General features: G+C 43.2%; 1 protein-coding gene across 1 annotated transcript; it reads right to left on the reverse strand.

The window, feature by feature from the left end:
- Positions 1 to 3,666: 3,666 nt before the first annotated feature.
- On the reverse strand, positions 3,667 to 13,934 carry med1 (mediator complex subunit 1). Its single transcript, XM_046377184.1, has 16 exons — positions 13,594 to 13,934; positions 12,096 to 12,202; positions 11,468 to 11,546; positions 11,266 to 11,320; positions 10,993 to 11,125; positions 10,801 to 10,829; positions 10,634 to 10,705; positions 10,391 to 10,465; positions 9,941 to 10,104; positions 9,670 to 9,781; positions 9,423 to 9,547; positions 9,191 to 9,318; positions 8,808 to 9,009; positions 8,587 to 8,682; positions 8,355 to 8,460; positions 3,667 to 8,274 (listed from the first exon to the last, which is right to left on the reverse strand). The coding sequence occupies exons 1-16, from the start codon at positions 13,712 to 13,714 to the stop codon at positions 4,380 to 4,382; spliced, it is 5,499 nt and encodes a 1,832-aa protein (XP_046233140.1). The 5' UTR covers positions 13,715 to 13,934; the 3' UTR covers positions 3,667 to 4,379.
- Positions 13,935 to 17,502: the final 3,568 nt, after the last annotated feature.

Consider the following 17,502-nt stretch of genomic DNA (forward strand, 5'->3'; position numbering starts at 1 on the left):
AGCTGGGAGGTTATTTCCATGCTATATGCTACAGCTCATCAACAGCTCATGAACCGCAGCCCTTCCTTATGTGCTGGAGGGGAGATGGCAATTTGCTGAACTCAGTGTCTGCATCTTCTGGTGTCACATGCCTGAAATGTGATAAACATGTACATCGCAATGACTCAGTGATTGGAAATTGATGAGATTATACCGTGCACTACCTCGAGAAACAGATGAGCATGGCTGCATCTTATTATTTCCAACTTCAGACTTCATTATTTCCAACCTCTTCAGACCTCAAATACAGAAATAAAGAGTTCATAAGTCACCTGCAGGGCAAATATGATGCTGCTGACGGACAGAGGGACAGGCAGGGATATGGAATGAGATACATGACAAAAAAAACTGTGCTGACTATACTGCAACAGCAGCCCTTGGCAGTGAGTCTACTTTTATGTAGCAGCACTGTGAGGCTGCACAAGCTAAATGCTAACATGTGAACAGTGACAATGTTACGATGTTTAGTAGGTAAAATTTTCACCATGTACACCATTTCAGTTTAGCCTGTTAGCAAGCTAACTTTTAATTAGCCCTAAACAAAAAACTGCAGCTGAGACAGATTGGAATTTTCGTCATTTTGTAGGTGTTTAGTCATAAAAAAAATTTGACCTGATAGTAGTGTTAGATAAAAAGAAAAAAGAGTGGATCACCAAAATCAATTGAATTAATCTTCTAAGGACTTTGAATATTTAGCACATTTCATAGCAGTGCACCCAATAGATACCCAGAAGTTAATTGCTGAAGAAACAATGTCAACATGATGATGGCACTTAAGGAAACGTCTTTAGAATCATGACTTTTTGTCAATATGCCTACACTTTGTAGACAAAAGTATCCAGACACACCTCTTTATAGGGCTGTTTTTCATGCATTGGGCTGTGACCCTTACTTCCAGTGACGGAAATCTTAATGCTTCAGCACACAAAGACATTTCGAACAATGCTATGCTTCCAGCTTTGTGGCAGCAGTTTGGGGAAGGCCCTTTTCTGTTCATGATTGTGTCCCAGTGCACAAAGCAAAGTCCATAAAGACATGGTTGGATGAGTTTGTTGTGGAGGAACTTGACTGGCCCTCACAGAGCCCTGACCTCAACCCCGTCCAACACCTTTGGGATGACCTGGAACGGAGATTCCGTGTTTAAATATTTGTTGAGATATTTCAGACTGGACCAACAGACCATCATAGTGATCGACAGAAACAAGCTGCTATGCTGGCTAAAAATACTGTATGTCAAAGCCAAATTAAACAGCAAAATAAACACTGACAGTCCAAACATTTTGGTTCCTGTGTACTCTGTTTTGAAATTTGGAAATGTCAGGACTTTAAAGTGACTATCCATGACAATAAAAGACTTAAAATAAGGCAAATTGTCAAAAGTTTTTTTAATTCTTACTTAAACAAACTGTATGTCTAACAGATCTGAAACAGCTCAGTAACATCACAGAGATCTGCAGTCGGCCACAGGCTTGTGTTTGAGAAGCGATGAAAGATACGCACAGGATGAAAGGATGAGGGGGGAAATGAATAATGTGGTTATATTCCAAGCATTAAGATTGAGTTTAAAGCCAGGCAGAAAGTTTGAGTGGCAGGGTCGACAATAGAGAAATTAGCTGTGCTGAAGAAAAGCGCGGATCAGCAGTTTGAAAAGGTTGACAGGTAATAGAGAGCGAAGGAGTTGCAGAAAGGAGAAACGAGGAGAGGAGCTTGCAGTCTCAGGCTTTCTTTTATTTTCCTGCACACTGACAAATTGGTTGGAAAACCCTGACAGAAGTGAGTACAGTGACTGCAACCAAGTGCTTGGTGCTGTCTGAGGATGTGCAGCTAAATGGAATTCAGCCATCACTAACTGTATTATTTATACCTGTTCTTTTCCCATTGTGACTTGTCAAAATGGCCTACTATGGTAAAACAACCAAATATTTTAATAACTAAATGAACTTCCATGCTGTCATTTAAATGTAATCAAACAATGTCTATCTAGTATATTACATCATTCTATTCATGTGCCCCACAAATACATTATTATTATTATTATTATTATTATTATTATTATTATTATGTGGTTGAATGAAGCTGACAAATTCAAACCCTTATATGAATTTATTCATGTTCAGTTGGAAGTCTACAAGGACAAATACGTCAAACCACGTCAGTGATGACATTCAAGCAACTTCCTGTACTGATGTTGTATAGTATTTAGCTGAATATGACACTTTACAGCATCCATCCTGAAAGGGAGAGTTAGTACATATACAGTACAAAGGGTTGGATGACCTCCCCCAGGGGCCCTTCAGCTGAGCTTGAATGGGAAAACAACCAACTGCTAAGCAGCTGCCCTTAGCAAACCGCTATACATTAAAGTGCACACAGTGACTTATACACTTGTGCTATTTGAGCTGAATGTCATGTTTCCTTAAAGCAGTTTAATCAGAAATTGTTTTAAATATAAAGAGACTCCATTCATTTTTGTCAGCTAAGCAGTTTAGCTGGGGCTTCTGGGAAAAAAAACAAAACAAAAAAAAACGTGCCCAGTCAGCAGAGCTGGAGAAAAGTGAAGTGATGGGTCAGAAGATCAGCTGACTGGAAGCCCTGGAATCTCCTTTAGTTTTGTATGTTGTCACTTGAGACAACAAGAGTGACAAAGGTTAGTATGTATTTCTTCTTTCTGTCTATCCAGAAATATAGTGTGTTGTTTTACGTTGCACTTATGTTGAAGTGCTAAAAATGACGCATATAATGTCACAGCTTGTGACAAGGGGCCCAAAAGGACCAATGTTACACATATATACACATTATTACAAGTGCATTACGTATGTTCTACTCAATTAAAAACTGCAGACAAAAAAACTTACTCAAAGCGACTGATAAAAAAATGAGTTTAAATTTCACTGTACTGTCTGTACTACAAAGCTGTCTCATTAGGTCGCATACTGCGTAATACAAGCACCATATCCTCATTGCATATCTTAAGTCTGCTCTGCTTGATGCATTTTGTTTGGCATGATTGAATGATTTATTTAGACTGTTCAACTTGATATGGACATTTTACTTTTTAATCCAAGTGCAATTCATTTTATCATCTGAGGATTGTTGCTTTGAAACCAGACCTCAATCACAGCTGAGCTTCAGTTGTATTAATATTTGTGCCTGTTATTTTCTTCACTGGTACGGCATTTTGTCTATCCGGTTGTCTCACAGAGAAACCCTCTGAACAATACTATATAGACAAAGTATTGGGATGGAGCTGTTTTTCAGCCCCCCCATTCCTACTGGTTAAACATTGGTTTCACAAATCTTCTTCTGTAATATCTGTGAATAAAGCCATGAAATTTAATTTAACCTCTACACATTACCTCTTGGGGGTGGGGGGAGTGACTGAGCGGCCTGATCCACTGCTGCCATCTAGTGGAGGTTTTTTTCCAACTCACATTGAACCAGAAATATACATAGCTGATATCTCAAACTATTCATTCAACATTTTGGTGAAAGTGAAATGATCAAAAATATTAATGAATCAGTAGAGTAGTTATACTACATTTACTTTAAATTCATATAGAAAATAACAAATACTACAAGAGATGTACTGTTGCTCTCAAAATACAGAAAAAAATATAAGTGAAACTCTTCCGGAAGTGAAATGTTTATTCCGAGCTTCCAAAACTTCTACAGTCAAAAATGAACCAGTACGTCACATTCCCTCCATTATAATCACCCTCATCAGATCATCAGTTGCTTCTTTACCAACACTAATTTACACATCAACAGTTTAAAATGTATCAAAATCTAAAAACTCCCAGTTACATTTGGAAAACAAGTAAACTGAACACTGTACTCTTCCTGCTTTACAATACTTTGTTTGTTGAGTTTTTTTTTTTAAACAACTGTCATACTTATTTTGATAACATACAGTATAGTGGCAATCTGGTATGTTTTGTTACACATGTACATCAGCAGATGTGTGAAAATAACATTAAATCGCATTTACTGACAGTAAAGACAATCACAGGGAAAAACAAAATAACGTTCATTTTTCTGAAAATATACTGTATAAAGCCAGTTCCTTAATGCATCTTAAGGAAGTTGGTATTCAGTGGACATGGATGACAGCGAAGCAACCACTTTCATATAAAACTGGCATCTCTATCCCCAAATATTAAATGCTGATAGAAAGTAAAATATGACATTAAAAAACAGCTTTAACAGGACAGAGAACCACAATAGTTTTGCATCCAGTTCCAATTCTTGGCTTGAGTTAAATAAATAGAAGTTTAATCTGTATGTTAAAAGGCATGTGTTAAAAAGCATGGAGGGGGAGTAAAGAGGCTTTCTAAATAAACTTAAAGGTTGCCAGTCAGGGCTGAGTCCATAAGGTCATCATCTTCATTTCTCATATACATTGGACTGGGCCGAGATGGACGTTCTGAACTCAGCATGGACAAAGAAGAATCTGAAGCTGAGATGGGTGACCGGGACCAACTGTCTGCTTTTATTGGATGCGAGGATGGTCCCATGGACATTGATGACTTCTTTTTTTCTTTGTCCCTGTCCCGTTCTCGGTCTCTGTCCCTCTCCCGTTCCCTCTCTTTCTGTTTCTTCTTCTCCTTCTTGTGTTTTTTGTGCTTCTCCCCTGAACTGAGGGGAATGGAGCTCATGTAGTCCTGAGGGGGGAGCGGTCGAATGGACTGGTCGTCGTCTGAGCTGGGGCTGTTCTGGTGGGACTTTTCGGCCACCGAGCTGCTCCCTGACTCACTCTCACTGTCATGGTTGAGTGGGGTGTATCCTGGTGAGCGGCTGTGGCTGGGGGAGGAGCGGTCATGTTTGGGAGTGGAGCCACTGAAGAGGGGGGAGGCTTTGAGACTAGAAATTTGGGGACGCATAGGGTCACCGGATCCTTCCCCAGCTTTCTGAAGAGTCACTTTGGCCTTGATGCTTGGTGAACCACCATCAGGTTTGCTAATGATAATTTTGGCCAGACCTGTTGTTCCCACCCCTCCTGTTTTTGGGTCCATTAACTTTTTATCCCCACTGTTCCCCCCTGAAACAGACACTTTTGCTTTTGCCTCTTTATCAGATTTTTCCCGCTTATACTCCCCACTTTGGGAGGATGAGGTATGCTTGGAAGCAACCATGTTTGATGATGTACTACTGGGAAGGTTTCCAGGGCCACCACCACCAGGAGCAGATCCTGGACCAGTTCCACCTACCGGTGGCCCTACCTCACAGCCATCCTCCCCCACCCCTCCTCCACCTACACTCTTAAGTTTGTCTATGACTGCTGTAAGAGAGGGTTTCTTGTTTCGACTGGGAGACTTTCCTTTGGCGTTGGGGTTATTTGCATTGTTCTGACCAGCCCCTCCACCACTCCCACTTCCTCCACCTCCTCCCCCTCCACTACTGCCTCCACTTCCACTTCCACTTCCTCCTCCTGCCCCTCCACCCCCTCCACCTCCACCACTTCCATACTGAGACTGGGAGCCTCCGGAGAAGGTCATGGAGCCAGAGGATGAGGAGGAGCTGGATGATGATGATGAGGAAGATGTGGAACCAGAAGAGGAGCTCCCACCCATTGGTTTCTGGGAGCTCATGCCTCCACCAGAAGAAGACTTGGACCCTCCAGAGCTGCCACCTCCTGAGCCAATTGGCGACTTAGCCTTAGAAGAGGGAGGTGTTCCTGGAACCTGGGACTGCTGCATTTTCATAGGGGAGGACAATTTGTCACCAGAGCTACTGGAGCGGGAGTGAGAAGGGGAAATATTGGGTTTGATGTTGGGATTCATAAGAGACCCAGAAGGCTTACCTCCCTGAGGCTTTGTTTTATTACCACTTCCAATTGAACCCCCACTACCTCCAGGCCCTGAAAGACCATGTTTAGTAATTGGGGAGGATCCTGGTTTACCAACTCCCATACCTTGGGAGGAGCCTTTGGACTGGGATGGCCCACCTCCAACCCCTATTCCCGCACTCCCTGGCTTGGAGCTGTTGCCTTGTGTAGTGGAACCTTCCTTGGACTTGATCTTCCCAGAGGAAGATGAGTGAGAGTGATGGCTTTTGCTGCTGCTGGTTCCTCCTGCTCCTCCTGTGCTGCTTGTGGCTGAGCTGCTCGAGGTATATCCACTGTGGGATGACGTTTTCCCCCCAGTTATGGTCCCTTTTGCAATCTGAATAGTGATTTTGGGAATTGGAGGTGTGGCACCACCAGGAGGAGTTTGTGAGCGTCCCGAACTACCAGGAGACTTGGAGCCTCCTCCACTCATGCTTCCTCCAGAGCCTGAACCACCACTAGGAGGCGTATATGGTCGTCCTCCTGAGCTGTGTGAGGGAGATTTCCCATCAGGGTCGAGCTTTTTGCGTTTGGGAGGCTTTTCTTTAGACTTTCCCTCACTGGATGGGGTCCTACTACGTTTGACTTGTTTGCCCTCTGTTGAACTGCTTCCCATCCCTATCCCAGAATTGCTCCCTCCACTACCCCCATTCTCATCCTTTGGCCGCATGAGTCCCTGTTGCTGTTTCATTTTAGGTTCTGCACTTTTGAAGTCACCACATGTTGCTCCGAGGCCCATTATAAGGGGGCTCTGAGACCCTCCACCATGTGTCTCTCCCATATCAGGAGCTTGTCCCAGAAGCGGTTTACCACCACCACTGTTGCCTCCAAAAATCCCCATATCAAAAGGGTCCTTCAGTGAGGGCTCAGGGGTGCTCTGTCCGTGTGGAGTGGGATTCTGAGGTGTTCCTGATGGGGTATTCTGCTGGCTACTTCCCCCAAAACCCTTGACCAGGTCCATGTCTCCATCAGCACTTGGAGAGCTGTCATCAAAGTAGTTCTGAGAGAAGCCATGGCCTGAGGGCAGTAGGTCAGGGTTGAAGTCAGCAGCATCAGGGAAAAAATTGGTGGAAGAAGAATCACTGGTGGGAGTGGCAGCAGTTGCAGTTGCCTCAGCAATCAGGTCAGCAGCATCAGTAAAAGGATTCTCGTTGCTGTTGGTATTGAAAATATCTAAATATACTGCACTACCTTGACCTGAGCTAGAGGAGTCACGGATGGGGGTGCCTAGGGGGCCTCCATCCTCCCCACCACTGCCCATGGGGTGCTGTCCATGGCTTCCACAGCTGCCTTTGCCAGTCTGCTCAGGCAAATCTTGCAAGATTTCTGTGATATCAGGACCAATACTATCAGAGCTGGACAGGCGGACCATTCGAGGTGGTACAGTACCTGATGGCTGCTGTTGCTGAGACTGGACATGAGACTGTGAATAAGGCATGCTGGGACCAGAAGGTGGTGTTCCGCATTGGCTAGGTGCTGGAGTGATACTATGGGGTGTGTCTAAGCCATCACCAGTCAGGTTAACATCAAAGATAGAATTTTGAGATGCATCCACATCCATAGAGAGGAGCTCACGGTGGAAGTCATCCTCGTGTGAGACTGGATGGTGCTGGTGATGCTGCGACATCGAAGAAGCCTGCTGTGATTTCATGCCTCCACCGGCTGCAGCAGCACTGGGTAACATGCCACCCTTTTCGGACCCCCGAGGGCGCTTCTTCTTCCCTTTCGTGTTACTTCCAGGGCAGGTTCCACCTATGGCCTCTGTCCGTGGAGAGCCAGATGAAGAATTTTGCCTCTCTAATGGACTAGAACCGTACAATGTGGCAAAATCTTGTGTGGGGTTGTCTTTCAACAAGTTCATCAACATAGGATGATTCTTGGTGTTGCTGGCAGGGGAGGATGTTGGGGGTGGGGTTTGGTGAGGTGGAGGTGCATTCTGGGAGCTGGGACTAGAACCAACACTTCCAGTTATCTGTAACAGACTTGTCAGTATTGGATTCTGGGTGACTTTGTTGTAATCATCTGAATGGCCTTGACTTGACTGTTGTTGCTGGTGTTGTTGCTGCAACTGCTGCTGACCAGCCACCCCTCCTTGGTTTGGGCAGTCTCCTCCTTGGGCTTGCCTCTCTGTTCGGGAAATCCCAAAAAGAGAAGTAATTGGACCTGGAAAATTAGATCCCCCAGGAGGTCCTCCTCCAGTAGGTGTGTTGCCCCCCGTGAGCCCAGGCAGTCCCATTGGATTAGTTCCATCGCCTGCTGCCATGTTGTACGTGGGACTACCAGAGGGTGGTAGGTTATTCTTCACCATGATCTCCACTGTCTGTGCGATTAGTAAGAGGGCTGGAGTGTCTGCCTGAATGGTCTCTGCTTTCCTTCGAATAGCCCGCATGGTTACAGGGATGGACATGCATCTATGGGAGGAATAAAACAGTCCATAAAAAAAAAAACATACTGTTAACATTTATGCATTCAGGAGGAATAACAGTCTCACCTCTGGACCACTTTTGTGATGAATTCATCAGTGCAGATCAGAGCATCAGACAGTCCTTTATACAGCCTGCAGGATACCTGTCTGGAGTCAATCACTTCCATGACAACTGGAGGAAGGAGGTCATATACGACACATGAAGAAGGTAAGCAAATGACTGATATTACAACTGATACCGATTGAGTAACATCAACACATGCTGCATTACTGATATTCTGTAAAATCGAGTGCTCACCACAGACTAATGACTCATTGACTGGATGCTGAAAAGAGACGCTGAAGCTCGAGTCAGTGAGAGGACATACTTCAAACTGCAGCAGGCCTGCACTGTCTGAGGGAACAACAGCAAAGATGCTACATTCGCCAAATGTAATTCAATAAATCAGACACACAATAAAAAAACAATTACATGTTGTTGACTGACCAAATACAGTAAGTCAGAAGTCTGACACTTACCTTCCTTGATAGAAGTTCGTTTCACACAGCTGCCAATCAAGGTGTTATAGGCTGCCTGGTGCCGGATGATATCCAACAATAGGGGCACTTGTGCTGGGTGGCGAAAAGGGATCTTGGACACCAGTGCTCCTTGTAGAGAACAACCATCTTGCACTGGGGCATCACCATTCAGGAAGTAGCAGTGCACCTGATCTGGCAACACCTGTGAAATCATAATGACATTGTTTTTCTTACACAAACAGTGATTTTAGTGGATTGACAGTCAAAGATCTTGTGTTTATATTGGCCTGTATCTCTATTTTTATTTATGCAATGTTTCCCTTTCAAGACCATGCATGTAGCTCTCTTTCACATGTGTGAAGGTACTGCATGTGTCTGCTCACAGAATAGAAGTGCATGTTGTGCGAGGGTGGTGGTGTGGAGCTGCCCTCCTCCTGGAGTTGGAGCTGGCTCTGGACAATCAACTGATAGAGAGGTGAGAGGCTGGGGAGGCTCTCAAACACTGGGATAGCTGTGGGAAATGACAGAGGTTAAATTCCAAATTATCAAAAGGAGCACTGCCTTTTGACTACATATTTATGACATAAGGCTACAGTGTTCATGAGATAAACTCACAAGTAGCATTGCCCATCCTCTGAATAAAGGACAGTGAGAAAGGCATGGGGCGGTTCATCTTGAGGAAAAAACAAGCTGGCAGGTCTACACAGTTGGAGTTGGTCACAGTGGAAAAGGAAGGAGTCCTGAAATATACCAAAAATAAATTAATCAGCCATCTCTCTCCCTCTCTCTATTCTCTGATGGTTCCTCGCAGGGACACTAAAGTAATCAGATGATTGTCACTGTCACAATGCCACTTTCTTACCCCTTGTTGTCCACTGGGTGGGATCCAGTGATGAGAGGGGCAATTGGGAGCTTGTAGACGGCAGAAGTTCCTTCGATTGTCACAGAAACACTGACACCAAGTGAGCGTGGAACTGTAACGATTATGCGAGTGTCCATCCAGAGAGAAGAGTGACAGAGGTCATACAAGCATAGTTACAGTCCATTAGCAAATCATGTGACTAGTGGCTTGGTTAAATCCACAACCATATCTTATGTGCATCTGCAGTTCTGCTGTTCTTCTGTGTATTTACCATTGCTGTCTGTTAAGTTGAGCTGTGTCCCTGACCCCTCCTCAAATATGTCATATGGGGACACATAACACTGAAGAGAAACAAGATGGCCACCACTCCTAGCTGTCAACAAGCCCACACTGCCGTGAAGAATAGTCTCCACTGTATTAGCATTGGTTGCCAACCTAGAAAACACACATCAATCAAAAATTACTGCATTACAAAAGGGGAATTCTCAAATTCTCAAAATGTACACTACTTAATTGTGTACTTTACCAGGTGTATTGACATATAAGTTATATTCTGTTAATATTAAACCCTTCAAAATCAGCAATTGCATCCTTGTTAACTTTAACATTCTGAATAGGTGTTCCTCCACTGTATTACTTTCAGTGCTAGAAGATCCCAGCGTATTTAAAAAAAAAAAAAAAAAAAAAAGATATTAAAAGCAGTTTTTGTTTGCCAGCTTACCTAAACATATGCATCATCTTGGTGAGATCAAGCTCCAAAGACTGTAGTGCTATATACATCTTGGTTTTCAGCTTACTGTAACATAAAAATAATATAAGATAATTAGACATAATTGAACGCAATAGAAATCACAAAGACAGGTGGCATTTGTGTCTCTGTAAAATAACTGTTTAAATTTGTCACTTCAAGACATAAAATTACTGGGAAGAAATTATTATTTTTTTCATTTTCAGGTCTACTCACTTGTCCCCAGGGAGCTTGTATAGTTCGACCAGTCCCTTCAGATGTTTAGAAAACTCTTCAAAGTTCTTCTCCCTGATTTGAAACAGAAGGGGTGGTTTAGACAGCTCTCAGACAAATACCCCATCATCATTCTACAAATCAGTAAAATGTATGTGGTTTCTACTCACCTTAGATGCTGAATCAGCTCAGGACAACTCTGTGAGCAACAAATCAAGAAAGGAATAAAATAATGCACTTCTGAGGACAGTGTCTTCAACAAGATGCAGAAATGGGCATTAAATAAAGAAATTACTGGTAGTTAATTTCTCTTGGAAAACCATTTGGACTATGAACTTCTAAGGAAGTGAAAGTAAACTGACCGTGGGGTTTTCTCCCTGATGAGCCACTTTGACATCCACAAGCTGGCCACTGGTGTCCAGCTGCACCTCCACATAAAACATGTCTGATGTGATGTAACACTCTGTCCCCGATGGGCTGAGATGAGAGCCCAGCCTGTTGAAACAAGATAAAAAGACAAAGTTGAACAGGCTATTTTTATCTACTTTGAAGGCTGCTTTCTGAATCAATCAGTTGGAAGAGAACAGGTCAAAGTAAACCGGAGAAAACTCAACAGCAGAAGGGCAAGAACTCACATGTTTTGCCGAGCAATGGATTCTAAACGATCTGTCATAGAGGGCAAAGATGAGACTGAAAAAGAAAGCAGAGATGAACATGAAATTTTAAAATCACATAACAAGACCATGTACTGAAATTGCTGCCCAATGTTACTACTGTTTACGGACACAAACTGCCTTGCATGACATACAAAGCCAAAGTCAAACAAAACAGTCTCACCTTTCATCGCTCTCTGTAAAGTTTCCAAGCAGGTGAGCAGGAGCTGGTGACCCGCGGCATTCATAACACCACGTTTCTCCTGGAACACAAAGTGAAGAAAAAAAAGATGTATAGCTGGGAAAATTGTGTTATCAACAGGACTTCGTGTTCAGGAGTGTGTTTCACTGACTTAGAACAATAGACCAGACATTAAAATGTCGCTACTGTAGTTTCACTGGGCCAGCAGGTAAGTTATTAAAGTGAAAACTTGTTTGAGCAATTAAGTGTTTAGTTTCAATTCCATCTGATCTGATGAGGGATTGTCAAACACACGTTTACATTTTATAAAAGGAAGGCTGGCCCTATTGGATCATTATGGATATAATACCTACCTACCTTCAGCAGCTTGTTTGTTTATCTTTCCCTGCCCTTTCTGGTGTTTGTTAAATTAGGCCTTGTCAGTTCAGGTCTGACCATAGCATCTGAGAGGCATCTAGCCTGTCTGGTTTGTCATCCAGGAGGAAAGACACCTAATCACCAGGCCCACATCTAGTAGATCCAGAAGTTCGGACAACCTCCAAAGCTTACAGAGGCGCTCTGTGGATGCATAGGTTTTATTTTTTCTCAGAAAAAGATGTCTCTGTCTCACCATTGCCTGGCGCACAACTTTACAGGTCTCCTGCCACGGCCTTGCAGCATTGTGTTTGCCATGAAGCCTCTCCAGCAATGCAGCCATGCGATTCTGCTTCTCTGCCTCTGAAAAAAGATGCAACGTACTGTAGATTAGATAAGGTGGTGGAAACACAGCCTCACCACACAAATTCTATCTCGTCTCAGTTCTTTTAAAGAAGCTCATTTAACGAAATATGAGGGATGATGTCTGTGCAGAGCTAAATGCATGTTCAGTTCAACCTGCCTTTCAACAGGAGCAAAACACAACCCAGCAACCATGTCATTAAAACTAAAATTCGTTGTATTTGACAGGCGCATTAAGTTTCAATTATTTCTCTGAATCTTCCTCTGAACATCCCCACAAGCGATCTCATTAAGTTATAACAACATAGCTAAAACTGAGTGACAGCCATTGTTCATCCATAGCATTTTTAAGCAAGTATACATAAAATAAAAATATATTATTTTGTTCTTCTTGGTATATTTAGCTGTAGACAAAACACTCTTCTTTGCCAGTTTGTGCAAACATTGTGCAACATGAAACATTATCACACAGTGGAATCAACACCTCTCTAAAACTGGTTTCAACAAAAACTGAACATTACAAACTTCACGACAGCAGGATTTATTACAGGATTGTTGTATTAGTTGCTTTAGTTCTGGCTAGGTGTACCTAATAAACTGGCAACTATGTGACACAGATAATCACATCAGATTTATGATAATCGAAGCTGGTTGAGAAGAAATTTCAAGAAATTAATTATAAAGCAAATCCAATCTACAAGTTTCCCAAAGTAATGCAAATTAAGGGTAGACATTATCAGCAATCAATCATTACCGTTTGCTCCGTTTGTTAATAGTCTTAAAAGGAATGTAAAATTACAAAAACAAATGCCCAAGCGTTTCTCGCAGGTCCCTACAGATCCAGGTCCCCACAGGAGTTAACATACGGTGTCACCAAAACTGGGGCTAATGTACTGTTATCACGATCTGTCAAGAGATGCTACAATGCTACAACTTCTTTGTTAATATTGGGGAGGTGGGCCGACTCGCAATTTTCTTTGTTTTAAAGTATTAGTCCAAATAAAGAAAACTCCTACAGTGGCAACGAATTACTTGCAAAGATCTTTGTTTGGCCCTCAACATTAACGCTGATCTTCCAACAAAGTTGATGTTAGCAAGTTGCTAACGTGAGCTTTTTGCTCACTGAGACTTGGAGCTTTCGCAACCTTACCTAACACTACCCTACCCAAAACCATAAACTTGCGTTTCACAAGTGAGTCTTGATATGTTTTTACGCAAGGAGATGTAAATCCATTCAATTAGCATGTCAAAACATACATAAAAAGAAATCGCTAACGTAATACATAGGGCGAAGTTAGCTGTTAGCCGTCGTTAGCCTGGGTCGCAAACCAGATCATCAATGCAAAAATCATTCGAGTCAAGCCAAAATAAAGCATGGATGACATTCTCACCTGTTGTCTCTTCTGGTTTGATCCGATCTCCATGAGTCTGATTTCCTGCTTGCTGGACAGACAGAGAAACTTCTCTTGCAGGGCTACCGCTCTGCATAGAAACACCAGGCCCCGCCGCCATTGTCCCCCGGCTGCTGTTTCAGTTTGCCCGCTTCGGCCTGCCTGCTTCTCCATCCGGGCTTCCGTACCGCACCATACTCTGGCGAGTAAAAGGTGATAACGCTTTTCTAGGTAGTAATTTGTTTCAATTTCACACTGTCCTTGTGTTCATAGGTAGTAGATTAAGTTTTTTTTTGTCAATATTTTAGTAGATCTTTTAGCTATGTAACTAATTTAACCGGATACTCTTCAAGAAAATATAGGAATACGACAGATTATGATTTGCGGGTTTGCAGCGTCTCTGCAGTTATTTCTCATTTTTTTCTCAACACTTTCTAGGGATAACCATACATTTTCCTTTATTCCTTCTCACACAGAAGTCAAATCCCTTGATTTCACTGCTAAAAATAGAAAACAATGTCTGATGAAGACTCCAGATGGCGTACGATCGCCGCAAGTCAATGATTCATGATTTGCCAAGAGCAGCTAACAGCCAAAAATCCAAAGGAAAGCTGAAATATTCATGTTAATCGACTTCAGAGACAGAATAATGCAGAGTTTAAACATGATGTTTGTTTTTTTCCCCTGCAATTTGTAGACCTACTTTTTATACCCTCATTTAAAAGCAAGCAGTAGATAATTAAACAGTAGATAAAGACATTTCAAACAGCAAAAGCAGCCCTGCCCTGCACTGGCAACCACACATGCGCATGCATACACACACGCACACCTGAGCCTATTGTACAGCTGAGCCTGTGGCAATGAGTGCTCTCTGGGGAGGATTTTCCCACCAACCATCATGACCTGCCTAAGAGAGGGAGCAGGAGTGTGTGTATGAATACGTGCATTTGTGCATATGCATGGATATATTTGCAAACATGAGTATAAAACCACACACACACACACACACACACATACACATAGGAGATAGCTATAGACAGCAGCAGAGATGGAGAGGGAGCAGATTGGCACCGTCTGAGACAGTAGACAGACCCACAGATAGACATGAGAAAAGAGGGGAGGTGCCGCTATGTAATTGATGTGCCCACCAGGAGCTTTAGCTGGCTGCCTGGCATGGAAGAGGAGGTGGGCACCGCTGCCAAGACAGCAGTAGGAGAAAGGAAAGGGAGGCACGGGCCTTGGGGAGCACAGGAGCGGTCTGAAACCATGCCCATCAATCAGAGGCTAGTTCACCTTGCCATGCCAAGCGGGACCCCCCTCTGTGCCGAGGGAAGGGGTGGCACAGGGAGCGAGGTTGGCACGGTTGCTAAACCTTCCCTAATCCTCCTGGTGGGTGTATCAGTGCCACGTCCGAATGGCAGGAGAGTGGACGGAGCCAGACATGGGGGAAAAGAAAAGAAAGTTCAGCCCCTGTTCTGAAAGAGGTTGACTGCATGTTGTTAACATTGTGATGTATGAATGTTAACATTATCTCAACTGAGGAGTGAACAATACAGAAAAAAAGCAGTTTAGGAATTCTGACAGTGACCAGTAAGGGTGCCTTACCTGCTCTGTTACTTTCTTTGTGTTCTCGCTTGTACTACACAGCTTTGTAAACGTTTCAGCAAAATTCAGCCAATCTCTCCATTAAATTTTGTGCCATATGCTTTATGAATTCTAGTACTCTATACTCTAGTATACGATAAACTGATCATACTTATATTTTTTCCTATCTCCTTCATGTTGTCAGAATCTTAAGGTACTGAAGGAGATGCCTGCGTAACATCTCCATAAACACGTATTTGATTTCCCATGCATGTTTCCAGTTTTAACACAGGGGATGGAGATGTGTGAACAGCTTGGCAACCTTATTGAGTGCTTTGAAGTTGACTACCCTCCTTTTTCACCATCTCTCTAGGTGAACTCACGTTTTACCTGCTGTGAATAACGATAGCCTATTTGATGCATACATGCCTGCTTGATGATTCGTGGCTACCAGACAAATTAAGAACCCAATGCAAATAATAGATTCACTATATGCTTTTTGTGCCTGGTTTACAGGCAGTTTCATTAAGCTGAGTCTTTTACAAACGTGCCAAATAAAAGGGAAAGACTGGGCCGATTGCTTTTCACCTATCATAAAAGTTTTGAGATCAGTGAGCCTGAAGGCTGGAAACGGTCCAGAAAACAGTGAAGCATTATCAGGACACAGTTTCTGCTTCTTTGGCACCGAGTGCCTTGAAGTGCAAGGGCAGCTGGGAAGACTAGCTGGGAGGGGGGGGAGAGGGAGGGGAGAGCAAGAGACAGAGGGAGAGGGAGAGAGAAAGGAGGGGTCGGCCCTATAGGACCATTTGTGATGAGGCTCATTTGCACAACGGCACTTAATTGGCTACAACAATTAATTAATGTGTTGGAAAGTTGGCACAAAAAGTTCATTTAAGAGGGTTTTAATAAGCAATTAGGGAGAAGTAACCAGTGAGGTAGAAGCAACCACAAAAAAAGATGCTGAAAACTCTGAAAGTATAAATTCCAGCTAGGACTCTTAGGGAATAATGTGCCATATCTGGAAACCAGGATGTGGTTTGCTATTATGGGTATTTACTGCACATCCCACAGTGAGCACTGATGACATTAAGATACATTATTTTTACCCCATACTTTTACAAACCCAACTGTTCATGGCACTCACTTTCCAAAAACAGCATTGTCTCCTCTCCCCTTCATTCTCCCTCCCACTGTCTGCCTCCCTCTCTCTTTCTCACTCTGTGTATGAAATATTGCATGACTAATGAGTGGAGCAGGTTGAAATCCTGGGGAAGATGTCCTTGGAAGACGAATGCATTTTCAGCAGAATAATTAACTTAATTAACAAATTCACATGCATATTCATCAGCCTATTAATGTCTCCTCTGCGCGGCTTGATGAGCAGTGGGGTAATAACCATCTCATTTGCATAGCCTGTTCACACGACTCCCCGTTTAAAGACAAAATAAGGGAAGGAAGAGCACAGAAGGAAGAGGAGAGAAATTAGAAAAGGAGACAACAAATAGAAAACAGGAGAGAGGCGCAGCGGGGAAACACACAGAGGTGAGGAAGTGACGTGGTCTGGTTGGAAATAGGCTAACAGTTTATCTGACGGATGGGTGACATGAGGAGAGACGGAAAACATGAGCCCCAACAGATTGACTCCATCTCTCCCTTTCTCTTTCCCATCCCTCCAGTCAACCTTGCAAACCATCATCCCCCCTCCTGCTGTTCCATCACCATTTCCTTGCATCCATGCCATAATATCTCCTCATATTTTCCTTTTTTTCTTCGCTTTTTATTGAACATTTTGGAGTTATATCCAAGTATGGGCACAGTGATATCACCCCTCAGATGTTTGTCTTGGTAAATTGTTCCTGTACCAATCGTTGGAAAACACACGATCGTATCAGCGTGCCCTCTTCATGTTTCTCTGTCCCCCTCTCTGTCTGTCTGTCTCATTCTCCTCTTCCTTCAGTCTCTCAGGGGGAATCTTCTTGGCATTGCTCCACTCCTTTCTTCTCCAGGCTGCTGCTGCCGCCTCTACTCTGTTACCACTGTCTGCACACAACCTGGTGCTCCTAGCAACGCCACCTCTCACACATACACTCCACATGGCGGTCCGAATGCCACACGTGTGTGTGTCTGTGTGTGTTAAACACACACAGACACACACACCTCATGTTTACCATAGGTTTATTGCCACTCTTATATTTGTGTCTGTACTAACATAAATCCTTGGTCTACACCATATAAGCTGGATGTTTATTCTGCCACACTGAAAGAAAAAGTCAACAGCCCTCCATGCTGTCAGTGCTTTTGTCTGTCCCTACTCAGAGTAGTGTC

Source organism: Scatophagus argus, chromosome 21 (genome assembly GCF_020382885.2).
Source record: "Scatophagus argus isolate fScaArg1 chromosome 21, fScaArg1.pri, whole genome shotgun sequence".
NCBI classification, from domain to species: domain Eukaryota; kingdom Metazoa; phylum Chordata; class Actinopteri; family Scatophagidae; genus Scatophagus; species Scatophagus argus.